Source organism: Podarcis cretensis (genome assembly GCF_951804945.1).
Source record: "Podarcis cretensis genome assembly, chromosome: 17".
Lineage (NCBI taxonomy): Eukaryota > Metazoa > Chordata > Lepidosauria > Squamata > Lacertidae > Podarcis > Podarcis cretensis.
Genome location: NC_137187.1, coordinates 6235715 through 6263500, shown reverse-complemented (window position 1 = coordinate 6263500; position 27786 = coordinate 6235715). Strand labels below are relative to the sequence as shown.

General features: G+C 47.8%; 1 protein-coding gene across 3 annotated transcripts in view; it reads left to right on the top strand.

The window, feature by feature from the left end:
* Positions 1-27786, top strand: part of PAX5 (paired box 5) — a 222990-nt gene continuing 195204 nt past the window's right edge. For 2 of the 3 annotated variants that reach the window (XM_079959622.1, XM_079959620.1), the window contains exon 1: positions 1-61. In XM_079959622.1, the coding sequence (XP_079815748.1) occupies positions 16-61 (46 nt within the window). In that variant the 5' untranslated portion in view covers positions 1-15. Of the gene's footprint in view, positions 62-20580; positions 20603-27786 lie in introns of those variants that run through there. The other variant, XM_079959621.1, reaches the window with a different exon arrangement.

Genomic DNA, 27786 nt, shown 5'->3' with positions numbered 1-27786 from the left:
TCCTGAAAAATCAGAATGGAATTAGAGAAAAACTACACGACTCCCAGGACTGGCAGATCAGGTAAGGACTGAGATTATTCGTTTGAAATGATGGAAATGAAAACATTTTTTTTAAAATAAAAAACATCTTAGGGTTTAACATGTGTTTCAAAAGCTATAGACACATATACAGATAGAAAACCCCTGATGTTTGTAGATTTATATAGAAAGGCTGCCCGTTTAAATAATATTACTCAGGAGTAGTCGCAGGGAAGTTCCATTGGGGTTACTCTCGAGTAAATTGTTGGCGGACTGCATTTATTTCTCGCAAAGCACGTCCAAATCGGAGCTCTGAGTTTGAAGAAAATGTTATTTCGGGTGTCAATAAGAAGTTACGATTTAACCATGCAGTGTGACTGCTATGTGTGTGCCTTTTAGGTGCGTGGACGTACATATTCTGTCTGTCTCTCTTTCTCTCTCGATGTGCGTCGTAGAATTTTCTTCAAAGAGGTTTATGTGCATAAATGTCCTGGAGACAAAGGCAGTAACCAGATCCTAAATATATTTTAAAACTTGGAAGGAATCTCAGCTGCCACATCGCTAGGATTTCTTTCTCGTTTGGGACCGAGATTCCCCCCCCCCCCGCAAGGCTGCTGTGAAAACAGCTTGAAACGCCCAAGTTGCAACCTGCATGACCGGAAACGCTAGACCCTTTCCATTAAAAAAGTCAGTGGAAACCTCCGCTATGTTGGTTTAATTGGGGTGGCGCGGATCCGGCTACTGGAGATTTCAGAGTCGACCCGGATTATCTGAAGCGATGGCACGGATGCTACTACCAGATCCAGGGTGCCTGCAGGCTGTCGGGCAGGAGAGAGCGAGCGAGAGAGACAGCAAACCGACCTGCCTGCCTGCCTGCCTTTTTGCTTTCCCTGCTCCCCGGCTACCCAGTGGGCTGCTATGACTGCGGCCACTTTCGATCTCTACGGCCTCTGCATACCAAATCCACAGCTCTTTGGCCTCTGGCGGTGTTTGTAAGGAGAGATTTCGGAGCCAGAGAGATATTGGGTCAGCAGCCGAAACAGGACATTTTTCGACAAGCCTTTTTCGAACATTAGGACGAGCCTGTCATGCGGCCTTTCCTGGGATCTCCCCAGTTCCTCAGGGTCTCCTTTCTCTCCTTCCAGCGGGAAAGCCCCAAAGCTTAACTCTGGGGGCGAGCGCGCGTCTGGAGAGTGCCCTGACAAGCTGTCTATAAATAATGTGATTTCAAGGCGATCGATGAGCCCTTTTATTAGTTAAACCGTCTGAATAATCGTTTCATCGATAAAGCATTTCATTGCTCTTAGCTCCGGGCCGGGCCAGGGTGGGGTGTTAGAGGGTCTGGGAATGCCCACAAGGAAGGGAGGTGAAGAACTGGATTTTTTAAATATATATATTCCGTGCCACCCCCTCCGCCACCTGCTTCTCCGTTCCTTCGGTCACCAATTCCAAAGGTGACTTGCATGCTGAGCACCAGAGACAGCCCTGCCCCTGTCCTCCTCCTCCCCCCCCCGGCACAATTCGCTAGCCCGTCTCCCGGCCATCCGATCTCCTTCCGCATTGGTTGGGTCGGTGGGGCGGCGAGAGAGGAGGGGGCTGTCGGCGCAGCAGCGTCTCCGCGCAGTTCGCCGCGATCGATTACTTAGCAATTATTTTTGCACAGTGGTGGAGCTGCGCGCGGGTTGATTCTCTGCGGGTTGCGAGGAGGGCTGGTGGCTACTGCAGGCCAACGGGGCTTCTGAGCCTCAAGGCCTCTGTGTATGTGTGTGTAGGACAACCTGCGATAGAGATATCCCAACCCCACTGGGGAGATTAAAGGCAAAGGGGGGGGGGTGCGAAAACCCCACCCTGTCTCTCTCCTTGGAGCTGGTGGGGAAGAGATATTCTCGGTCCTTCTCCTCCCCCTGCGTAATGTCGCCACCCGCGCCTGCTGCGCGCTGGCTGCTGGCTTGGCTTTTGGGGCCGCTTGCCAAGAATCTTTGCCTACCCGCCGTCGTACAAGGCGGGCAGTTGTTCCACCGCTCTCTTTCCCTGTTTGAAATCGCTGCTCGTCACTCAGGCACTCTCTGATTTGGGGGCACAAGCCAAGTCTCATTCCCTAAAAATTCGTCTCACGGCAAAAAGTCGGCAAAAACAAACTCCCCTAAGGTTGCGATGGCGCTGAGCAAGCGCGCGTAAAAGCGGCCAATGCGCACATTTTGGACACTTTGGGCCCTCTTCGGTTCCAAAGATCAGCCCAGGACAGGTGGATTTTAAGCCGAGTCGTGTCCCCCACTCCCGCCTCCCAATAGAGTGTGCCTAGGAAATTCTTCTCTGCTCTGGGAAGATCAGCTTGTTTGTTTGTATAGGGGGGGGTAAAACGCCAGACATAACACGCGGCGTAAAGAGGGCGGGGAGGGTTGGCTGAAACAGAGCAAAGGTCATGGAAAGGTGACCCCCGAGGTGAGAATGATTGGGGCACGTCGCAGAACTGTTAAAAAAAAAAGCGGGGAGGGGGGAGAAAACATGGAGACGTATGGTAGTAGGACATTCTGCTAGAGGCGAAGAATACTTTTATAGAGTTTATTATGTTCATGACGCTTAATCGAGTAACATAAGCAGAAAGACCTGCTAAGAAGGAAGGGCTACTTTTCCATACTGAATGAAGTCTATCCCCCACTCTCTACTAGAAGCTTCAGAAGGATACATACAATAGTCCCTCTCCCCCCTACAGTCTTCAGATTATTTACTTCTGAGTCGACGCTTCGAGCTCCGTTTAAGCCATCGGGACTAGCTTGCAACTATCCTCTCAAGAAGGTGGCTCCATTACATTTCAGACGACGGGCTCAATACCCTGGGAGGTTCTGCGCAAAGCCCCACTGAAACTTAGGGAAGCGGCCCATGTGCAAAGCCTGCTCTTTGCCGTGGATTGTGTCTAGTCTCAGCCACTTTTCCCTTGGAAAGAGAGGGAAAGGCGTCATGTCAATTTTCCATATTTGCTCAGCCCAAGACTTGGTTATTTACTCCGAAGAAAAGTCCGCCGAGTTCGTGCCAGATTACAATAGGTGTTTCCTCCCCTCTCCCAGTAAAATTGAGCTAAATGTAAACACCCTTGGTTTTAAAGACCATGCTTAGGCTCAAATGTTCCTCTTCTGTGTCAATTCCAGACCTAGTACTTGGAAGGAAGACATATTCCTTGATTTCATGGAAGCGTGGCTCCAGGCCAGAGTTGCTTTATGGTGGCTGTGATTCTAAACATGCAAATGGGATCCTAAGCTTGTTTATTCGGAAATAAAAGCTACTGAGTGCAGATGGGTTTACTCCTTAGTAAGTGTGGCGAGGACAGAACCTAAAGGGACTTATGCTGCAAGGAAGCACCTTGGATGGAGGCCCCTTTACGCGCACGCAGCTTTAACAGAGCCCGTCACATCTACCCATGCTCCAAATAAAATAAGTAGGTCTGATTCTTCGTTCAGAAGGCCTATTTCAGACACAGCCCCCGCCCTAGAAAACCTCCAGCAGGACTGTGAGCTTGGTTGGGGACGGGGAAGTGATGCAAGTCCATGAGCGTGAAAACGTAGGCCAGGCGAAGCTCGATTGAGAGCCGCCCCGGATCGACGGCGTGGGGGCTATGGGGAGTTCACTTGTTCTCTGCACCGAAACTCTCTCTCTCTCCTTCATTGAGAACAACGCCATGTTGATGGACAATCCCGGTGCCTCTCGTGCCACTGAATCCAGACAGTCTGTTAAGGGAGGCGCTTTTCCCCTCTGTGACCCGTGAAATAATCTATAGAATTGTTTACTTTCAGCTCTGAGCTCACTGTCAAACACACTCCTGGGTGCAACACACGTGGGACCCACGCTTCCACTCTCGGCTTGGGCCATCCTGGGTGGGTAACATCGTTACTCGCCTCGCTTTGTAGGGTATAGTTCCTTTTCTGGTAAAAGAGAGAGAAGGGGGGGGGGGAAATCTGGCTGTCCTTGAGGGCGGTGGCAGGAACCAGCCCCACCATTTAGCTATGGGAGAACAGGAGAGGGTTTGTTAAGCGGTATCTGGGGCCTATGGGCAGAAATCAGGGGAGATTTCGCCACCAAAGGAAATGCGGGCAGTCCAGATTTAAGTGGAAGGGGAAATTTCGGCAAGAACCCGTCTTAAATCAATCTGGGAATGAGGGTGATGGAGGGAGATACTCATTTAGTGTGTTTGTTATTACATTACATGAACCAGGGACAGTGCTGATAACGGCAAGCGCTTCTACCACAAAGGGCAAACTGTCAGCCTTGTTATTTTTTATGAAAGTAAAAGGATTTGCTGCTGTGACGTACACGGTACATAAGGCGAGGATGGTGATAATGGTGATGAAGATGATAGCTGGTAGCTTGCAAGATACAGAATGGTCCCTGCTGCTGCTGCTGCTGCAGTTCTCTGCGTGCCTGGCACTTTAACAGAAGCAAAATATTCCTTGCACCGAGGACTGCACACTTTGGTTTTGCTCGGGGTGGGGGGTGGGGAAAGGCTGTCACTAACTGCGTAGAACCAGGGAGTTGGCCTTAGAGGAGAGTGTTCCTGAAGAATAATCAATGGTGATTATTGGAAACGCGGGTGTCTGTGTGGACTGCAGTAATGACACTGATGTGTCCCCCTCCCGGCGGTCAGGAAACGGTGAGCGGCAATCTGACAATGCACAAACCACTTGCAGTAAAGGAGCTTGGATTAAAGTGATGACAGCAAGCGCGCGGATAACCTACAGGCCTACATCCCTTGAGTTCAGGTGTAACTGGATTGCGAGTCACGCGGGGAACGTGTGAAAGAAGATTGCCACCCGGGTTCTAAACACACTTACTAGCAAGCGGAGGATTTTAAAATGGAACTTAAAGGCGCGCACAGCATCCTGGTGCTAAATACAAACAGGCCGCGACAGACTGCAAGAAAGCTCCTGCCCAGCTAAGCTTCTTCTCCAAATATTTTTGCGCTTTAGTCTTGAGTTCTGAGGGCCGAAGTTCTCCAAGCGTAAAGCTGGTGGCAACACAAGCATGGCTGAAAATATCTAACCCCCCCCCCCTGTTTCACACTCCCTTGACCTACGCAACCACAATGTTATTAAAGGTAAAAGTAATAGCCTACTAATACACTGGCTTCAGTTTAGTTTAGCATGGAATTCAAAATCTCTCTCTTCCTCTCGTCTCTCAAACACACACACACGGAGTGGGGGTGGGGGGGGCTTGCAGGTTCCCTTTTCCATTCCAAAACAAACCCCGCGGGCTCCACTGCTCAATTGGCTACAAGGAAATACAGTACAACAGCAGATGCGCCCAAAAGTGAAAAGCGCGCCCTGCAATGCAAAAATGCGAAGGAAAAGGCGAAATATGAAAACCTTTCTTCCCAGGTTGTTGATTGTCTGAAAATGAGGGTTGATACAGAGTCTCTCCTGTCTTCTTCCGTCCTACCTTCCTTCCTTATTTTGCTCAGGAAATCTTGAGGAGGCACGTGCACCCTGCCTTAATTTCAGAGAGATGATCTGCATATAATCCAATTAGTCTTGCTTTCTGTACAAACACAACGCGCCTGCAACCAGATTCCCCCACCCCTCGGCCCCTTGTTCAACCTGCTTCAGTTAATATAAGAAAAAGAAAGTAAGAAGGTCAAGACTGGCAACAAATTAGGCGCCATTAACACCGAAGGCCATAGTCCATCAGGGAGGTTCTCCCATTGAAATGAATGGGAATAGTGCTCCCGCGCTGGCCTCGTTTCTCTCCACGGGGCTCGCTGTCCTCGCTTCGAAACGTTTACATTGTTTATGGGCGCGTTTTGCAAGGGAGAGAAAAGAAGGGAGCGTGTGTGGTGGGACTTCTTCAAAGAGGATTATTTGAAAAATCTGCCAAAGTTGCTTCTTTTCGTTACGAATGGCTGTGACTCACGAGTGGGATCCCAATCCACAAATTAAGGGGAGGTCTGGCATGAAAAGAGAACGGGCTGAGACCTATATTTCCTAATAGATCTCAGTCACCTGTGACTTTCGAATTCTGGAGCCCGGATTCCCTGGGAGATCTCATTTTCTGAATGCCCTCTTTGAACACCAGGACGATCTTAAAGCTAGGCCGTCGCTGGCAAAAAGCATGACTTTTTAAGTGGTGGCTCCAGTCCTCATTAATCCTTTCTCTAGGGTGTTCGCCACTGGTCTTGAGGCTCATGGTCAAGGTTATTATTTTGTTTTAAACGTATTTTCATCGTTAACTCTGCTGCTATGGCTGTTTGCTCTTTTATCTCACTTGATTGCACGACGGTTGGTTTAGTAACTCAATGCATGGTGTGTTTTTTTTGTGTGTGTAAAGCCCACACTGTTCAATGGAGCTTTCTTCCAGGGTAGTTTACAAAGGTTTGCAAATTTAGCTGTGGTGTTTTCTTTTCTCCTGCGTCTAGACAAAATGTCTGTACACTAATAGTAGTAGTAGTGATGATGGTGGTGTTGGTGATGATGATGACAGTAATAATACTAATACTAATACTTTCGATGGGGATAAGCTACGAAACCCCCTCCATGCATCTCCTCTGACGTTCTCCCCTTAAATCGGAGGGTTGCGTGAATCTCTCTCCAGCTTTATCCCTCTACGTGTAAAACCGAGCAGGATTAGTGAGGCTGAGAAAGAACTGTGCAGAAGGAGAGAAGTGCTGTGCTCTGGATGAGGAGGGGGAAAATAAGCAGTGTAAAGATCAGTGTAAATTCTGCCTACTAAATCAGTGCCGACCAAACCACATATCCTGGAGCACTTTTTAAAAGTTATTTAATCGGAGCATTCAACACGCGCTTGGAAGGCAGCAGTCTGGGCACACCCTTAGCTTGGGTTGGAAGCAGCAAAAGGATTAAATCAATGGGACCTAAGAGATGTGGTGGGTCGTAGTTCACATCTCTCCGGCTGAAATCACTGGGATTTAAAGTTGCTTAATGAATGAATGAAAATCGGTCATTAGAATGAAGACTCCATTGCTTTCAATAGGGCTTGGTTCCAAGTTAATGTGTCCAGGCATGTTGGTTGCAGAACGTGATCATTATCATTGGTGCTGTTCAGTTGTTGTTGAAGTGCTTCACCTCTCTAGCAGCAGTGCTAGAATGACTGAAGAGACAGAGGGTTTATATACTACAACATCTCTCACACACACATCGTCAGAGGACACAGCGAGCGCTCTCTCACGCAGTTAAGCCTAAGCACTTGGGCTGAAGTTGTGAATTCCACTAATTTTAGCACGATTGAGGATCGGGCTTCAATAAATGGGACACTGCCTTTAAATCAGCGGTTGCCTGATCCTCGTAGATACAAAGACGCGCGGAATTAAGAGTCCTCTGAGAATGCAGTGTGTGTGTGTAAAAACTGGCCCTGTATTTTGTTATGGCAGCTCACACTGAGCATTATTTTGCAAACAGAGAAAGGGTAGAGGGGAAGGGAGGCCCTCCCCCCCCCACTCCGCGATCACGCCCCTAACATCTCTGCTTTCTATTTAGTCGAGTATGTACACGCTATGCGAGCAAAAGTGAAGACGACAGGCGCTTTAGAAGAACTTCGGCATCCTCACCAAATCCCATCTAGCTGTGACAAGCGCATTGGGGAGCTGAGCGGGGGCAGGGCAGGGCAGGGCGGGGGGGGGGGAATGAAGCCGTGCCACGCCACTTTTACATCCCCACCACTATCATAATCCTAAACATGTTTGCTCACAAGGGGGTCTAGGAAAGTATTCGAGGCTTAAGCACGAGCACACAAGTGTGCTGTTCACACGACGTGGACGTTCTTTTCTCGAGGACTTCCAATGCCCAAGGCGTGGGGGGTAACAACCCCACGAAGGAAACTGCTCTAGGAATGGAAAGACATTGTATTTCGACATGCTGTGAAAGAGCCCTCTCGGTCTTTTTTTGATCTGCGGTGGCTCATTGACATATGGGTGTCACCCCTTCATACTGTACTGATGAATGTGCCATGCGTGTATATATTGCGCTTGGGTGTTTCCATTCAGAACTGTGTGTGTGTTTTTCCTCCAAGGATGTAGGTTATCTTGACTTTCTCCCGAATAAGCTTGTATTGAATTGGGCTGCACATGAGCGTAGCCAGGATTTTTTTGGAGTGGGGCAGGCCTTTTGTTAGGGGGGCAGAACCTCAGTGTGCTCTATATTTTTTATTTTTATTGATTTAGGGGGACAGCTGCCCCTCCCTCCCCCCCCCTTGGCTATGCCCATGGAGCTGCATCTTAGAGCTAAGTCTATCAGGCCTTTGCCCTTGTAAATTTTCCAGCACCTGCTTTGAAAATTAAAGAAGAGAGTGTATTTGACCCCCCATTCCCCCCACTTACACCTACAACCGATTTCTGATCGCCATTTGCATTTCTGATCGCCATCACTCAGGTCCTTTTAAGACATGGAGCACAAGGGTACCCTCTGGCTGAATCTGAAACATCAGGCCAAACTGGTCCCTGGAACCTGGTGGCTTATAATGTTATGTGGATCCTTGGAAGATATTACTCCTTTTGCCGCTACAAAGAACCTTGATTGAGAGTCATTTCCGTTAAAGAGGTTTGAACCTGACCAGTTAACATGCATGAACACAGCATAGGAGTGGAGAAGGAAAAGAAATGGAGTTTGGAATTATTTGTATCCAGCTCAGTCATGCTGGCCACATGACCCGGAAAAACTGTCTGCGGACAAACACAGGCTCCCTCGGCCAATAGAGTGAGATGAGCGCACAACCCCTGAGTCATCCGCGACTGGACCTAATGGTCAGGGGTACCTTTACCTTTAAACATGATACACATAAAGTGCAATCCTACAACTGTTCACTCAGAAATAAATCTCATTGTGTTCAGATGAAGTTTACTTCTAGAAAATTGTGCATAGCACTGCAGGTCTAGGAAGTTCAGTGGGAATCAATGGGATTTTGTTTCCAAGTAAATGTATTTAGGATTGAAGTGTCACTGTTCCCATTCAAATCAGCGAGTGAGGCAAAAACGGAGGACACATCTCTCCCTTCCTCCCTCCCTCTCTCACAAACACACTCACACACTCTTCTATGACCAAGTCTAAGCAATACCAGGCAAGAACCAAATCCCAGGACCTTGCAGGTAGGAAGCCACCTAGGTGGAGAGAGGACTCCATCCAAAAACTTTGTTGTGAGGAATGTGCAACCAGGGTAAACGAAGGTTTGCCAGACTGGAACTCCCCCTGCTGCTAGTTCCATAAGGCTGCAGCAGTGAGTTGCCCACCATCACAAGGAGGATTGGATGAGCTTCTTTTTAGATCCGAGACATTGTTAGAACTGGCACGAGGGACTTGTTCCCCAAGTGGATATTTTGGGAGGAAAGGCCTAGAGGACTCCCGGTTTACAACCCTGGGAATGTGGAGAGGCAGAGCTGGAAGGCTCTATTCGCAAGCCAACTGAGCAAGAGCTCTTGGGTGGGAGTGAATTGCTAGCCATTGAGGTCAGATAAAGCTGGTTGCTGCAGTGGGAGGCTGGAGTCCAGGGGTGTTGCTGGGATTTGACGCAGGTGGCGCTGTGGGTTAAAGCCTCAGCGCCTAGGGCTTGCCGATCGAAAGGTCGGCGGTTCGAATCCCTGCGGCGGGGTGCGCTCCCGCTGCTCGGTCCCAGCGCCTGCCAACCTAGCAGTTCGAAAGCACCTCCGGGTGCATGTAGATAAATAGGGACCGCTTACCAGCGGGAAGGTAAACGGCGTTTCCGTGTGCGGCTCTGGCTCGCCAGAGCAGCGATGTCACGCTGGCCACGTGACCCGGAAGTGTCTCCGGACAGCGCTGGCCCCTGGCCTCTTAAGTGAGATGGGCGCACAACCCCAGAGTCTGTCAAGACTGGCCCGTACGGGCAGGGGTACCTTTACCTTTACCTTAAAGCTGGTTGCTGCAGTGGGAAGCTGGAGTCCAGGGGTGTTGCTGGGATTTGATAGGTGACATTGTAACAAGGATTTTGGTGTTTTGAAATGCACCTCTTTATATTTAAGAGCCCACTGAGGCCAGTGGCCTCTCCAGTCTAATGTCTTGTTCTCACAGCCGCTAGCCAGATGTCTGTGGTAAGCAGGACCTGAGCACAAAGCACTTTCCCAAGCCGTTATTCCCAGCAACTGGTATTGAGAGGTGTGTGAGTGTTTCTGTTTCTGTGTGAATGAGGTACCGTATTTTTCGCTCTATAACACGCACCCGACCATAACACGCACGTAGTTTTTAGAGGAGGAAAATCCGTAGGCATGTCACCCGTAGGCATTCCCTCCATAACACGCACAGACATTTCCCCTTACTTTCTAGGAGGAAAAAAGTGAGTGATATGGTGCAAAAAATACGGTATATTCCCTCTGACAGTGGAGGTAGAACATACCCATCAGGGCTAGTAGCTATTGATTGATAACCTTTTCCTTCTTGAATTTATCTAACCATCTTTCAAACCCATCCAAGTTGGTAGCATCACATCTTGTGAAAGTGAATTCCATAGTTTTAACTATGCACTGCATGAAGAAGTACTTTCTTACTTCACATACATAAACCTAAGTGGCTTTTTTACCTAAGTAAAGCATATACAGCGGTACCTCGGGTTACATACGCTTCAGATTACAGACTCCACTAACCCAGAAATATTACCTCGGGTTAAGAACTTTGCTTCAGGATGAGAACAGAAATTGCACAGCGGCAGCGGGAGGCCCCATTAGCTAAAGTGGTGCTTCAGGTTAAGAACAGTTTCAGGTTAAGAACGGACCTCCAGAACGAATTAAGTACTTAACTCAAGGTACCACTGTACTGAAAAGAACTCATACAGGTGTTTGAAAACACTGATACCACACAGGTATTGGCTGTGACTTCCTGCTAATTGTACACTCAGTAGAAAACAGATATGTGACTCTGTAATGTGTGAAAACAGGCTGAAGAATCCCTTTAGAAGTGATTAAAAACCACTAACAGTTCCATAGGAGCCAACTTTTAGGGGCTGAGGTCCTTTTGGCCCCCATAATAAAATATTTGAGGGAGTTCCCCCCCCCCCCAAGTTGACAGGCAGTTACATTCAAATGGTGTGCACGCCACATTTTGTGATTGATTGTGCAGGGCAGGGCTTACCTGAGTCCCCCAATATTTTATTCAAATTGGCACCCCCTGAACGATGCAACCCTTTGTGTGCCTATTCCAGAGCAAAATTATCAAATGAATGTGCATAGGATTGCAGCCTAAATTAACTTAACAATGGACTTAAATCCAATGTGTTTTTGATCAGCTGTTTTGTGGGTGGTGGCCTAATGTCGTTGAACTCAACTGATTCAAAACAGAACCTTGAATGTAGTCATTCCCTTTCCTTGCTGAATAAACTGTTATTTTTAATTAATGTCCAAGAACATTCTATTATAACAGCAAAGTGAGGATTCGAAATGCCTAAGGGCTGTTGTTGGCCTTCCTTATGGAGGACACGGGCTGTTTCTCCTAATGTGGGAGCAAAATTAAACAGTCCACGGTGAGGCTTAGCTTTAGAAATAATCAGACATAAACATACTCTAAAAAGTCACTCTCAGTCTGGACAAAAGTCAGCCCCATGTTTTCTTCAGGAAAAAGAGACAGATTTGAGAACTGATGCACATACAGCTTGCTGAAAATTCCAGCAAGGCGCTGACATGGAGTGGAGGGTAATATGAAATGGTTAGCATTGACTCTGGTGAGAGCATATGGGTACAGCAAGTTTGTATGGGGAGAGGCGTTCATCAATGACCGGAAGAAAGTGTCCAAGCTTGAATACAAAAGGGAACCATCTTCAAAGGCTGTTGAGCTGGGAAAGGGGGTGGGGGAAGAGGGAAAGAAAAGAAAACCGAGACACTGGTCTCTGTGCCCTGAGAAATCTTTGTGTTGTTTCATTTTCTCTCCCTCTTCCTCACCTAAAGTTCCTTGCAAATGAATACATGTTGAAAATTCACAGCCTGGTTCATATCCCACTCACACCGAAAGCACACTTGAACTTAAGAATACCATTTGACTGTGTTTTGTGGAAAGGGTGATCAGAAGTGATTTTGCAGCGGAAAGAGGCCTAGAGGAACTCACTCTTATAGTGGGTGTCTCCTCTCAAGGTCCTTGACAAATGCGGTTTGGGGTTACTATGGAGCTGAAAGATCACATTCTGAGACGTTTCCTTTCCTTTGTAAAAGTGCCCTTCACCCTCTGTTGTTGTTATTTAAAAACATGCTTCTTTGAGCTTTAGATCTAACTCGGAGTGTCATTTTAGATTTGATTCACACTGTGTGTGTGTGTGTGTGTGAGAGAGAGAGAGAGAGAGAGAGAGAGAGAGAAGGAGCAGATTCAGTGGCAACATTTAAGGAGCACAGGATAGCACCCTGCATTTCAGACAGATGAACTATGTGCTAACATGAGGTATAAAAGTAACATGTCAATGATCTGAAGAAAATTGTTTCTGGCAGTTAGTTTATCCAAGAGCAGGCTTTTGAGTCGTGCTCCCTCTGATAATCCTGCCAAACATACTCTGCCCTGCAAGAATCAAACACTGGCTATTTGATATTATATTCAATATTGAATACATTAAATACTTCTGCTCAGAAGTAAGTCCCAATGGTTGAAATGAAAAAAAATATCCAGTACATTTTAAGACAATTTTTTTGGTGAATTTTAAAATGCCTCATAATATCAGTATATCAGCTACACTCCTTTTGTTTAAGTCAACGGATCTGTGGCTTTGCCATAGGGTATAGGCCCATTTAATGTAACCACAGTAGAAGCCTAGTGAGTCAGTTTACCTGAAATATAAGTGATTTGTAAGGACAGCCAAGTGGCCTTAAATTTGAGGTGGTGTGTGTGCGCCTCTCTAAATGACATCCCTGGGCTTACTCTATGAATGAAACATAAGATCAAATAAACAAATAATTAGTCAAAGCTGCATGTGAGAAAAGCCCACCCCTGATAAAACACACAGTTGGAGGGCTATTTAAACAGCGAGGCAATTGTCTTTCTTGTGTTTCAGACCATATGTGATTATTCCTTACGTTTACCTTCAGCCACCAGAAAAGCTCTTTAAAAACATGCAGCTTGGTTTGTAAATGCCTAGGAGTCGGACCTTTCAGATAGGTTCAAAAGCAGATCTTTCCTATGAGTCTTATCCAGCCCTCCAAAAGATATCCCCTCACACTCCACCAGTACCACAAAAATCAGAAATAGAACTCCCATGTACTCCAGGAGAACCCAAGAGCTTCCCTCAAAAGGGAGAAAACTCCTATATACTATCTTTACTCAGAGACAACACCTACCCAGACCAGTGGGGTGGGGAGTTTGTCTAAAAATTGTCTTTGGCTTGTGCTTCTTCTGGAGAGAGGGACACTCTGCAAACATAATGCATAAAAGCAAACACCCAGAGCACCAGCTCCCCATTTCCTACCCTGCCCATCCAGAACTGTGGTCTTAACCATAGACTGGGCGCTTTGCCTCTCCCGCTGACATCCATCGAAAACAAATTGCAAGAATTGGTTTAAGGACTACAAAGCCATCTCTGAACTTTACTCACACACAAACTCCACCACTCTTTTCAAAACACACAGACCGTTCCTAACACAATGGAGGGGGAACAAGTTATTGGCAGTGGTTAGGGACAGCCGCTGTCCAGTGAATCTGAATGGCCTAAGATTTAAACTGTTCTAGCACCATTTTTGCTGCTAGTATTAATCCGGGCACCACCATAATATTAATGGACCTTGTGGCATTTACTGAGAATTCTGTGGACGGATTCTGGGCTTCAAACTGCAGGTGAGGGGTGAGTGGGTGATGGTTCTGTTGACCCCTGTCTCCACGTAAAAAAACCCCCCAGCAACAGCGCCCGAGGACTGGTGAGCTAAACTAAGTTTTTATCCATGATATGTTAGTTTTCTATGTGAAGGTAGGAGTTGGGGCGGGGCGGGGTTAAACTTGTGGGAAAGTGTTAAAAAATGCAGTCCTCTCACTATCACCATTTTAAGCTGCAGTCCTAAAGAGCAACCTGGGAACTAAGTGGGAACGTCTGAATAGAGGCGCTTAGGATCCTGCTGTCTTCCAGTCGACCCTCCAAATCTGCATACCTTTTCGAGCAGCACTTGTCAGTCTGATCATTCTTGGGGATGCTTGAGGACGGATGGATGACCATTAGAAAGAGAGATAGGCGTGTGTGCATGTGTCCTGATTTCCACGGGCAGCAAGGGGCCAAGAAGAAGCCACACTTGTGACGCCTCGCAAGAGGAAGTTCTGTCCTTCAGATAAGCCAACTTTGGGTTCTGGCACCGCCCTCTTTCGTCCCCCTACCCTTCTCCCTCTGGGCTCTAATTCGTCGGCACTTCAGCGTTTTCCCGGGGCAGCTCGCCTCTTACGATTTCCGCGAAATTCGCTCCCCGATCAGGACGATTAGGATCGCAGCTTGGTGCGCCCTCGACCTCCCTCAGCTATCGATCTTTGCGCGCACCTTGGGGCGATTAATTCTGGAAGTACTCTGGAAAGAGGGGGGGGGACAGGGTCTACTTTCGAAGGCCTCGCGTTAGGAGTGAATTTCCCCACCGCCTCACAAACAACACCCCTAGATCCTTGCCAGGCGGACTCATAGTGGTGGGACGCGCAAGGTTCTCGCGCTCATCCTCGCTAACTGGGAAAATGGGGCTATTTTTTCCATCCTTGCATTGGATGGGCCGGCCGGCGGGGAAGCAGCAGCATCTTTGCTGGAAATGTCCCTTTCTGCCAAAGCCTCGTGACCTTTGCTGCCGCTTTTCGCTAAGTTTGGAGCTCTCCGCGCTTGAGATCTGCTTGAGAAAAAGGAGCAAAAGCTTTAATAGCTTCTCATGTCGCTGCGCACCAAAAGGTCTGTCCTCAGGCCTCCTCGCACACAACACTGCTCAGTCACAGCAGCCCGAGATATCAAGAGCGCCATGTTCAATAGGCCAACCTATAGATGGAGGAGCACCTCTGCATGGTGGGGAAACGTGCGCACAATTTGGGGGCCTTGCTGTCCACATTTCACACAGGGTTTTTCAGTGATCCTTTTTGCTTGCGTCTTTGCTAGGTGTGTGCGGTACATTTTTGTGTGTCAAGACATACTGTGAATTGTACCCTTTGGTAGCAACTCTTTGTTCAGACAGACACAGAAATGTAGCCTGTGTTTCTTTACTGAAGGGACCCTTTCGAAATCGCCACACTATTAACTGCAGCTGTAGAAAGAAAGGCATCCTGGGAGGACGGTGTGGGTTTTTATTTTTATTTTTATTTTTAAAGGAACTCCCAGACATGACTGCAGCTGAGCAAGAGGCATTCAGATCCAGCTCTGTTAGAGTCAATGGGTTTTTTTCTTCTGATTCCAAGGATGAGCCTATCGACGTAAAACGATACTTACTGGTTTTTTGGCGTGCAATCTGGGAGTGACTGTGCCTGCGGCCACAAATATTCACCTGTGCTCCTGTAGCAGAAACGAGTGCAACGATGTATTCAACTAAACGCAGTACACTGCTAAGTGTGCATTTACGATGCTTTAATTAGGTGCAAACGCCCATTGATACAAAAACTTATATTACATCTCAGTGATAATGCTATGCTATCTTGAGCGTGTACGTGTGTATGCTATGTGAAAACAGGGGAAATATAAAATGGCAGTTATACAAGACATAAGCATATTCACATATAGAAGGCCATGAAGGTTGTATAGGCGCAAGCACGTCATATGACACCTTGAGTCATATGACCAATATTGCTCTGTGTGTTTTCCATCACGTGTACCACAATGTTTTAGGTGCAGACACTGTTATGCCTATTATATTACAGTAAATACAGGACAGCAGAACAAATGTGGGTCTGAATGTGTGTTCACACATATCCAGGCATAAAATCAAGCGCTGTCCCCATTTGCCTGTAGCTTACTGCGAAACACTTGCACTTGGAAGCAAGTCTCATTCATTAATTCTGTGGAACTTCGGCGGTGCATTCGGATCCTAACGATGTTCATGCAGAAGGAATTCATTTTATTTCTTATTTGGGGTTTCAGTAAGTCTTAACCCCTTAACAATATATCTTAACAGGGCTGTGCGTTGTTCCCCGCTTCAGAGGCGCGCGCCTGTATTTCTATGCACATAGGAATATTTTCAAAATACTACCGACAATGCACGGGGATCCAGTCCTCGCGTTTTTATTTTGTTATTTTCCCCACAAAGTAGAATGACAAAGAGCATAGTTACTTAGTTCTGCCATGCATATGAAACCATATCCGGTAATAACTGTACATTTCATGAATTCTGAATAAAGCAGGCGAAAAGAGACCGTATCGAGTCATTTTAGGGCGGCGAGTCATGTGCTATTTCTAAAGCCAAAGAGACGAGCGAACGAGCGGTTGCTCCCTATATTTAATGATCCTTATCTCGCTTCTCTCATTTTGAAGCCCGCTTTATAAAAAGGAGCACTCTGATTTTATATATTTATCTCTCTCTCTGTAGCTACAGTTTTAAAAACAATCGCAATAGGGTTGTTGTTTTTTTAAAAAAGCAGACTTAAAATGTTCACACACCCGTCTTAATGGGGTTTTACTAAAATGCATACCGTGACAAGTGGGACTCACTTGCTACTGGAGAGGGAACAAGTTCAGGACTGGGCGACTAGTGGAGGCCTTTCGTTGCGCGCAGGGCACGAGTGGATCGCGTCCTCCGCCTCAACCGCCCGCGTCAGTGGCTAGGGCAGCCCTGCGAGACCTCTTGCGAGACGGGTTTCCCCGGCTGTTGATGGGAGTTCAATGGCAAAATCGATGAGGTCGGACTTGGCAGGTGGTGAGACGGAAGGAGACGCGCTTGGAATTACCGGCGGGCAGCGGCGTCTCCAGGCGAACCCAAGACCCTCCCTCAAAAGGGAGCGAACTTTCCTAACCTCTGATGAAAGGAAACAAGTTCCTTTCCCCGAGCACCAGTGTCCCAGCTCCTCCCCACACACCCCGCTCCATTCTCCGCGCCCGGGGAGGACGTTCTGGAGGCTCCCTCTATGGGGACCGAAGGAACACAAGGCTGGAGCTGAGAGAGGCTTGGCTGATGCTCTCCATCTCCCAGCTCAAAGAAAGGGGCGACACAAAACACATTTCATTCTCCAACACACATGTAAGTGTGCTCTTATTCCAGGGGTACCTACTTGAATAAAACGGGGGGGGGGGGAGGTAAGCCCCGCCTCGCATAATCGATCATATGCACGCACACTATTTGAATGGCAATGCCCATCAACCTGGGAGGGACCCGTCCCTGCCCCCTCAAATATTTTATGTGTGTGTGTGGGGGGGGGGGGAGGGAAGACCTCTCAGCCCCTAGGAATTGGCTCCTATAGCTCATTCTCTCTCTCTCTCTCTCTCTCTCACACACACACACACACACACGTGTCAAAACGGATAAGTATATATTTAGCTCTCTCGCGCGGGTTCAGCTACACGCAACGCAATCCTGCAAGTCTCACACCTTGCGCACAGGATTGCCGGCATAGACACACGTTCGTACACAGGCAATACTTTCAGTCAGAACGCATTCTTATACACAAATGCCAGGGCAGGAGGAAGTACCGGGACATTTTCTAAGGCCTGGTTCACACATGCAGCGCGCATCAGCTTCCTACAAGACGACACCTGATGAGTGACGTCTGAACGTAGAGAAGCATCCTGACGCGGGGCGGAAAGTGAAGCCCCGTCTGCGGTGATTAATCTGCGATAGCCAATCTTCACCTCCTGGAAATAATGGCTCGACGTGGCAGCTAGCAAGGGGGAAAACAAACCTTTCAGAGGCTTACAAATGTAAGCAAACATTTTTAGATGCGTCTCTCTCTCTCTCACACACACACATACACAAAATCACACATTTCCACAACTGAACCAGGAAACGGAAGCTTTCAATGTTGGGGAGCCGGGGCGGAAGGTTTCTTCTCCCGCACAAAAAGGACAAGCCTTGAATAATGGGGACAGGAAGGAAAGGGACAAATGAAATGCACAGGCCCACTGCCTAGCCTTAATGAGCAGCCCCCCTCCCTTTCTCTCCCACCTCTCCCATATTGTGTTTTGATCAGGCCCGTCGAGACCCTTCGCAACCCCAAGTTCAACTCCCGCCCAGCTCAGAAACACATCAAAGCCCGCATTGACCCCACTCGTGTGACGGCTCCGGCATTTGGCTAGAGATTTCACTTTTGCTGGAGAAAAGGAGAGCGAAACAAAAGCTCGGGTGTGTGTGTGTGTGTGTGTTTGCGATCCCGGCCTCGCGACAGCCGAGGGAGCAGCAATCTTATATGCACTGCTTTGGGTTTCACGGGATCCCTTGTATTCTGCGGGATTTACTTCCGAGGGTCGGGTTCCACGGGCTGCGATCCTAAAGGCGTTTACTTGAGCATAAGCCCTCACTGAGGGCAGGACTTCTGCATATAGTCCGGCTCTGAGGGGCTTTGCTGATTGATACACGCACCCCGGCACTATCGCCCCCCCCCCGCAGTTGCCTCCATCAGCCCTCTTGCTTCTTACAGACCCACCGTCGCTCGGGGCAAACACACAGACAGACACCCCCCCCCATCCCCTCCAGTTTGTCAATGAATCCGCCTCCCCCGCGGGGCTCCGCCCGCCGCCCTCGCTGATTGCTCCGCCGCTGGCTAATCAGGCGCCTCCTCCCCCGCCGGCCCCGCCTTCGCTTCGCCCCCCTCCCCTCGGAGCTCCCAAGCCCCGCAGCCAATGCGCGCAGGGCCGTAACTTTACTTTTCTGATTGGCGCTCGGCGAGCTGAGTGACGGGCCGGCCCGGCGGCAGCGGCCGGCAGCGCTTGCCCTCCCTTGCCTCCTTCCCTCCCCCTCCCCCCCCGCCTCGGGCTCCCAGCAGAGGCTGCAGCCCCCCGCAGCCGCTGTCCACACGAAACCGGGTCCTGAAAGCTGCCTTGGCCGAGAAGCGCGCTTCTCCGCTGAGGGAGAGCGAGCCAGAGAGCCGCAGGACTGCGACGGCCCGACGGCCGAGGAGCGAGCGAGCGAGCGAGCGCGCCCGGCGCTCCTGAGGAGAGATTTCCTGAGGCGCCTGGAGCTTGAGCGCCCAGGTGTGTGTGTGTGTGTGTGAGGGAGAGAGAGAGAGAAAGAGGGAGCGCGAGTGCGCGCGCGCGGAGTGGGTGGGTGAGTGAGTGAGGGGACCTTCCCGCGAGAGCTGGCCAGGTGGAGACACCCGCGCGCCCACACGCCAGCAGCACACCGGCGCGCAAATAGAGCCGGCTCCCTCCCTTCGCGAGAGAGAGAGAGAGAGGGAAGCTCCCTCCGCAGCCCGAGGCGGGAGAGCGCACGCGCGCGCTTGGCCATGGGAGAGCCGCGACGCCGGGCGCCCGAGGAGCGCGGCAAACTTTAAGCGCGCGCGGAAGTGGGCGCGTGAGGTGGCCAAGCGCGCCGCGAGCAAAACGCCGCCTCCCTGGCTCCCTCCCGCCTTCTCTCTCTCGCTCCCTCTCCTCGTCGCGCGGCGGGGATGCCGCTGGCAGGCTCCAGCCGCCGCCGCCACCGCCGCTGCTTTCTCCTCACCTCCTCTGGCGCCTCTCCAAGCCCAACTTCCCGCCAACTTCGGGGGCTCTGAGGGCGCCCGGCGGACGGAGGTCGTCGCTCGCGCCTGCCCGGCTGGGGGGAAACGAGAGGAGAAGCGGAGAACGGACTTCTTTCCTCCGCCGCTCGACGCCGCGCGGTTCTCCTCAGGACTTGGGACGCCCGCCGAGCGAGACACCTGTCCGGAGCCCTCGCGGGGGGAAAGAAGCCGTTGCCTCAGAGCCGTCGCCGGAGCTTGGCTTGCCGGCTGAGGAGACGGAGGACGACGACGACGACGACGACGACGGAGCGGGACCCGCTGGCCCCCAACGCGCCCCCTCGCCTCAGACAAAAGACTGACCCGGGCCACTTCCCGCCCCCTGAGGCAGCCCTTGGAAAAGAAAGGAGATGCCCGCTGAAAAGTAGCCCCGGTGGATCTGGGCAGCTGACCCGGCCCTGCCCGCCTCTCCCTTGGACGACCTCGGACTCGAAGAAGCGCTGCCTGTGTGGAGGAGACTCTCCCCCTTCCAGCTCCTCTTCCTTTCCCCCCTTTCTTTTTTTCTTCTGAATCACCGGACGGGATTGATGGCTTTTTCCTCCTGGAGGTGGGAGAAATAAGGCTTCCTCCGCCGCCGCCGCGCAAGCCCGAGCCTCGTCGGAGCCCGGAGGCGGCCGAGCCTGGCCAGGGGACGCGGGGGGCGGGGAGGGGGGAAGGGCGGCTCCGGAGCGCCCGGCGAGCCCCCCCCGAGCCCCTGCCGCTGCCGAGGAATAACTTCCGCGAGGATTGCCGTGCTTCTTGGGCTCCGGGCTCCGAGGAGGATCTTCTTGCCTTGGGCAAATCGCGCGGTGTGTTTTTGTTTCCAATTTGTAGCCGAACGACCTCGCCGCCAGCGACCCTCTGCTTGACCTTTCCCCTCGAAAAAGACAAACAAACTAACTAAGCCCAGACAAAACAAAACAAAAAAGTGATCCCAGGGAGTTGAGCTTAAGGTGATCTGAAAACAAAACCAAACCAAAGCCTCGAGCTCGGTGGATCGGCTGCCCAGATGGAAATACACTGTAAGCACGACCCGTTTGCAGCGATGCATAGTAAGTAGAGGCGGCTGGTTCCCTTTCTCTCGGTCTCTTCGCCCCGCTCCCCGAAGCGGCTGCCCCGAGCTTATTGGTTTAACTGGGAGGTGTGGGAGGGAAGGAGGAAGGGGCTGCGGGGCCGGGGATGCCTTCGGGCATGGCGAGGGAGGCACGGCGACCGTATTTGACCTGCTCTCGGCAGCCAGGAGGGAGCGAGCGAGCGAGCGAGCGGGGCGCTTGCCCGGCTCGCAGCCTCCTCTGTCCGGTTTGTTCCCTTTGTGGTTTCATCAGAGGAGTTCAAGCAAAGCAAAACAAAAGAGCCACACGGACATCCTCCTCTCTATGCACGAACACACGTCTTGGGCCACAGTATGTAGGGAATGAATGGAAAGCGTTCTCCCTTTTGCTTTAGGACACGATCCAGCCAGAGCGAAACATTTTCGAAGTCCAAGTGATTTCAGTGGGAGGGTTTGAAGCATGTGCTCTAACTCCTCCTTCCAGCGCTGGGGAACTTAAGAACAGGTCCTCTTCGACTGGGTTGTGTTCTGTTAAAGCATCGTCACCATAATTATAATCATCACCACTTTTTAATAATAATAATAATAATAATAATAATAATAATAAAAAATAAAAACAACTCAACAGAGAGTAGCCTTGCCTTTGTCTCCAACGCAGGTTAAGTGCTGTTAGACCAGGAAACGAAAGCCAGAGCTTGAGCAAAAGAGCAGCTTCTAATATAACAGGCATCCCTATCTATCCTAAATGCATTTACTCGCAGGTAGATTGCATTGATTTCAAAATTGCTTACTTTTGCATAACGAATCTACTCAGCAGGGTGTTCCTATGCATGTCTACTCAGAAATAAGCCTCACTGAGTTCCATAGGGCTTACCTTCAGGTAAGCGTGCATAGGATTGTATCCTTACAGTATTTTTTTTAACCTATAGGAACCTTCCACAAGCAGGGTTTTCATTATTATTATTTTTAAACTATGTTCCCCCCCTTTCCTCCATCCACTTCTGTTTTTGTGTGTCTTACTTTCTCTCTGTCTTTGTGTGTCTTTTTCAAAGTTCAGGGTAGCCCTACTTGACTTCCCCCTTCCCTGTTTATTCTGCAGTTATGCATGGGAGGGAGAAAACGCCTAAGAAGAAAATAGAATTAAAACGACAGTGACCACCAGATTATTTTAACGCCTTTCTAAATAAAAACTCCTTTCGTATATAAATTACAAACTTGGATTTAAAAGTCACACGCCCCCACCCCAAAATAAAAAAAGTTTTGTCTGTAGTATATTGTTGGCAATGTTTTCTTAACACAAGTTTTAGAAAGAAAAATGACTAGCAGTTTTAAAATGCAGTATAAGGATTCGTTCTCCCTTGAAAATTATTTTAAAAAGGCAAATATGTGACGACTGAATAAGACAGGATGTTTAAAAAGGCCTTAAATATTGGAAGTTGGCTGTTTAAGTTAGCAGGTCGTGTGTAATGTGTTTGCTTGAGATTTGTTGTGCTTGAGAGGGCTAGAGGAGATTTATCCATTAACACAATGTTATGTGAAATGACATCTTCTCTCATGGTGAGTTAAACGCCGGATTAGATCCAGAGATTTCAAGGAAATATAGGGTAGAACTAATCGCATTTCCCTTACGCACAAGGGCCTTTTAGCCAAGACGGATTTTCTTTTCTAGAAAAAAAAGGGGGGGGGGAATCCATGTGATCTATCTATCTATTCATCCATCCATCCATCCGGCGGCGAGATGGATGTGATCTATCTATCTATTCATCCATTCCCTCCCCAATAAAACAATTTCATACTAGATCATTGGATGCATGCAGAAAGCACAACGCAGGGCAGGCAGGCTGCAGATTCGCTTGGAAAGTATACAAGAGCCGTCACCTGCAGAGAAAAGTGATAGAGGAACACAACCTCCAGAGCTGAAATTGTCTGGAGAGGTTAAGGCTACTGATGCGCGCCCGCTCAGCCCTTCATCGGAGGAGAGAGGCTTTAAAATACGAACATCAAAAGGGGTCTTCTCTTTTCTCCCCCTCTTCCCCCCCTCTCTCCTGGAGTTGCCTTTGTGCTAATTTGAAGAGAGAGCGAGAGCGCGCGCGCATATGCGTGGAAGCTACCAGGGGACATGGGGTTTCCTCCATTAACCTAAATAATGATAAATCGATAACTTCTTCAGGAATTTAAGAAGGAAAACAAACGCGAAAAAGAGAGAGTGGAGGGGGCGGGGGATAGGACCCTCACCCAGCATCTTATACTTCCCCACCACCCCAGTCCCTTCACGATCTTGTTATTTTAAAGCTGCGCCGTCAAAAAGAAGCCAGTTGTTGCTCTCCTTTCCCAAAGTAGCGGGTAGGAAATGTGACTGATATCTTTACTGGACATTAACACCAGCGCGCTCCTTTCTGCCAGGAAACGTATTTTGTTCTGCAAGAGGCGCCGAAACTTCGGTTCAAATGCGCAGAAGGGAAAAGAGCCCTCGCAGTTACCTCCCCTGCTCATCCAGAAAGAATCGCCTTCTAAACCAGACATAGCCTTTGATTATAAAGAAATCCGTAGTACTAGAAGAATCTGTTTCCCAGGAATCTGTTTTAGATTCGCTTCGAACCAACCATGGCAGCACTGGGCACTAGATTAGCATTCTCCTCAATGAGGAAACTGCCTGGAAATATAAACACGGAAACGGCTCGAAAGCCGTGCGCAAAAAAAGGCACCAAAATCCCCTCCGGACAAATCTGATGGCTGCTAGTGGAGGTCTTTATATTAGCCTCGATGTATGTTTTGGTCCCGGGTGGGTGGGAGGAAACACACGTTTTCTCACGTTAACCATCACCAGGGTCAAAACACACAGGCAGGAGAAAACCTTCACGCCCCGTGCTACATTGTAGCAGCATCTTGGGGGGGGACCAGACCTTTGTAGGTGGACAGACAACCAGGGAGGAGTGAGCCTGCCTGCCTGCCTGCCTGCCTGCCTGCCTGCATACAACCTTGTCGTTTCTCCGACTCCCCCCCTCTGTTCCTTCATGGTAGTTCGCATCCTCACCCATAATTCACTATGCATATTTTCTACATAGATGTAACTAGTTGATAGTCGGAGTTTTAAATCGCACGTTTCGCATACTCGATGCCTTAGCTTGAGCTGACCTGACTTTTCAATTAGCATGATAGAGCTGGGCAGGCTTGGGGGAAGAGACCTTTCAGTTACTTCTGGTTAACGAGGAGATTAAAACTGGACAATATCTCCGAGCTTCATATATGAAGAAAACTTTTTCTTCTTCTCTTGGCTGCCGCTTCCTTCCATATAAAGTTTTTTCTCTTTTAACTCACTATTCCGTCATTCGCTGCCGACGCCAACAGTTAGTTTACGTGTAAAGGCACACTGAAACATAGTCAGGTTTTGCAGACGGAAGAAAGGGCATCTGGGGGTGTTGATCTTTCAACTGACGTCCTCTGTGATGGCTCGTTTAAATTATGGAGAGCCCCCAAGCCAAAAATCTCAGTTGCACCAATATTTGCCACCCCATCTGCAATATATAATAAGCCTTGCTCTCTAACGCACTCCAGGAAGGCTGGAGTGCGTTGAGAAAATGAAAATTAAGAGAATAAATTATTCGGAATTAAAGCAATTATTTTGTGTGTGTAGCTAATAGTTGAACAACATAACGGATACTTTTGAGGATGGACTACAAATCAGGCTCTGCATATGATCAAAATGAACCCCCCCCCTTCAATGGACCAGATAACCAACTGGACCAGATAATGCCGGAGACAGTTAAGTCTTGGACGTGCCAAAATAAAATCATGTGCAATAGCCAAAGAGAAAAAAACATGAATTTCAAAGCGCCCCATCTAGGCCTGTATGAGGGATCTTACCGGTTCCTTAAAAAAAAACACAACCAAGTGACAGTGAAACTGAAATAGATAGTGTATTAGATGTTTGTTTATTGATTGCTAATGAGTTTTCACCCATTGGATGCGCGTGCTTGCACCCCCTCGCCCCACATAACCTGTTATCTGTCATGCCACACTTTAGTCAGGAACCAGCGTTGGCGATTCATCAGTCTTGTAAAACTTTGTATCCAAACAGGCGGACTGACTCATTGTATGCATATGTATAGATTTCCCCCCTACTTTTCTTGGCGGTTTAGGAATCTATCTATCTATCTATCTATCTATCTATCTATCTATCTATCTATCTATCTATCTATCATCTATCTATCTATCGTCCCTGAAGGAAGCATGGAATAAAAATATGATCAGTTAAATAAATAAAAACAGCTGCCTAACACACAGGCACAGCTATATAGCAGTACATTTAGCCATGGGTACACATACTTAATTCAGCCTGTTTTGTATGCAGATATCTAATACTGATCACCGGCAAGCACATGGGCAGAAAATGAGAAAGATTCATGCCGAACTTGCGACACCGGCACATAGCATCACACACTCTCATACACACACAGACGCACCCAGCTTCCTTGTGGAAGTTTTTCGAGTAGCTAATTCTATGGTCGACATTTGTCGGTCCAGCCTTACTAAATATCTGCAACCTGATTTCTCCTGGGCAGACCAATTATCCCAAGAAGACAAGGAATCTTATACTGGGCAGAACAACGAACAATATCTTATAAGAGCTGAGCTAACTTGCATTCTGAGAAAGAACTATCTGATCTTTCTGTATCGAGTGTTTTAATGTGCTTGGCTGATCCTTGAAGCAACGAAGGTCTCATCAGCTCGCTTTCCCTTTCTGAATTAATGCTTTTTTATTATTTAAGTAAATTGAAACACCGATAACTTCTATCTGATAATAGAGAATTTCTGTCTGATAATAAGGAAGGCACACGCTGCCGCTTCCCCACGGACGGATCGTTTTCTTTTCATTTAAACTAGTTATTCCCTTTCCGTCCCATAAATTTCCCCCAGCTAGTAACATGACCGACATAAATCCGTAGTCCCCTTTAACTGCCAGCAAGAGACTCAGGAATGACTTGTGCGTCGTTTCCTTAGCCCAGCTTGCACTTCGATGTCACGGGACAATTGCAGATCCAGCCCACCAAGGAAGAGAGTGCAGGTCGGTCAGGATTAACAGCAAACAACCCATCCAGGCCTTGGGTAGGAAAGGATCCTTTTCCTGGCATTCTCCCCAGTCCATATAGCTTTGGAATGGAAACTCTGACTGCCTTCTTACTCCCATTCATTTTGTACTGGATGAAAACCAAAAGGCTTTAGGTTTGAAATTGGCCATTGTGGGTGGGGAAGAAGGTAATATTTTTGGAAGCAGAATATCATGTGCCCCTGTCTGTGTCTACTGCATGTATGTGTGTGTGTCTTTGTCTGTTAGTTTTCCTAAAACATCCACTTGTTTAAACTTCCTAACTCATTTTTACTATCCATTAGCACTGAGCTCCTTAGTTTATTTCCTTAACCCACCCCACCCTCCATAAGGACCAAGCATTATATACACTCAAGGTCTGTAATTCAGGAAATGTGATAACTACCTCACCCCTGCAAACCTTTTACAAAGGTGGAATATCAGTTGTTTGATTTTGCTCCAATCATGTGCACTGTTGGGCTGCTTAAACCTTCAAACATCCAGGAGCCTTGATTACTAGAATTAAAATGTTCCATAGCCTTCTTAGTGAACCTTTATACACTAGGATGCGAGGGAATTCTCCCCTCTGTTATCCCCACTCTTTTTCTGTCTCTGCCTTCTTTTCCTCTCATAAATCGTCCTTGTATTTGGATATTACAGTAACAGTAGTCACCTGGTTGCAACTTTGTTCACTTGGGAGGCTACAGTGCTTCATTCTTTGCCCTTACCTAACTAGCCCAGGTACTCCCAAGTTTGTTAAGTTCAGCTGGGTTTCATTTGCTTTCAGCATTCTTATCTGTTTCAGCTGGGAAGCTGGAACTACTCTACACTACATAACTTCTAAGAGCAGGGATATATGGCTGTCTAAGTTAACTGGTAAATCCGACCCCTTTCCTGGTTGCTGCAATATTAACCAGGATTTTAAATCAATAGAGATTGCTTCCAAATGTATAGCTAACCAAGACCTAAAAGTACACAGTCCCTTTGCCTAATTTTGACTTTGCAATTTGTAATCTTTGAGGATTCTTATGCAGCCAGCATAGTGAACAATATTTCTATTAAATAATGTTTAATATTGTTAAAGCACATTCACTGGGGTAAAAATAATGACTGAAAACCATGTTCTTTCAAGAGCTGAACCCTTTAATTTTTTTTTAAAGCTCCTTCCTTCCTTCCTGGTCCAGACAGTATTTTAAAGCTCAAAATGAAGGCACCAATAAAACAAAGAAAGCAAAAAGTGGACTCACCAAACTTCATTTTAAGGGTAGAACATATTTAGCTATAACTAGTCAGCTGAAAAATAAAATATTCAGTTCTTAAAATGAGTAGCTACAGTAAGAGTCTGTGCTTGGTTGACACAAATTACTTTAATAATCAAGTAGTTATTGTGGATTTTTCATATGTTCTGACATACTCCAAAGTTTGGCAGCAATTTATGAATTGGGAAATTATTGGGTTTAAAATAAGTGTTTTATATATGTAACTGGTTTGTTTAATACAGAAACGGTTTGCCTTGTCAACTGATTCTGAACAGTTCAAGTCCTCTGTAAATAGAGAGATTAGCTTATTACTTTTGCTCAGTTGTTGCCAATGATGCTGGTTATTGCAATTATTTGTTTTCAACATTGCAATTTCTCTATTATAAGTAGTTTGCATGATTAACAATTTGGGAGTTAATTATATTTTCTCAGTTAGCTACATGTCATTATATTTCGCGCTCATTGATTTTACCCAGTTAGCTGCTATTCATCTAGTTGAGAACCATTTCACAACAGATAGATGTTTCACCTTGCTAAAGGAGAGTAGTGAAAATACACACAGAGAAAGAGTCATCTATTTAGTTTGTCTGAGCCACGCTCTGTAGGCTCCTAATATTTATAGAGGCTCTTCTACATTCTATCAGCTAGAAGTTATTGACTATACATACATACATACATACATACATACATACATACATACATATATCTTGAGGACATACATAATTAAACTGTGATTTTCAAAGTAAAAGCGAATGCCAGGCAAATTTCATCTTTGAATAAATTTTGCTAAATTTGCCCATATTTTCCCCTTATGGGAAAATATTTGGGCCTTCTTTTCTA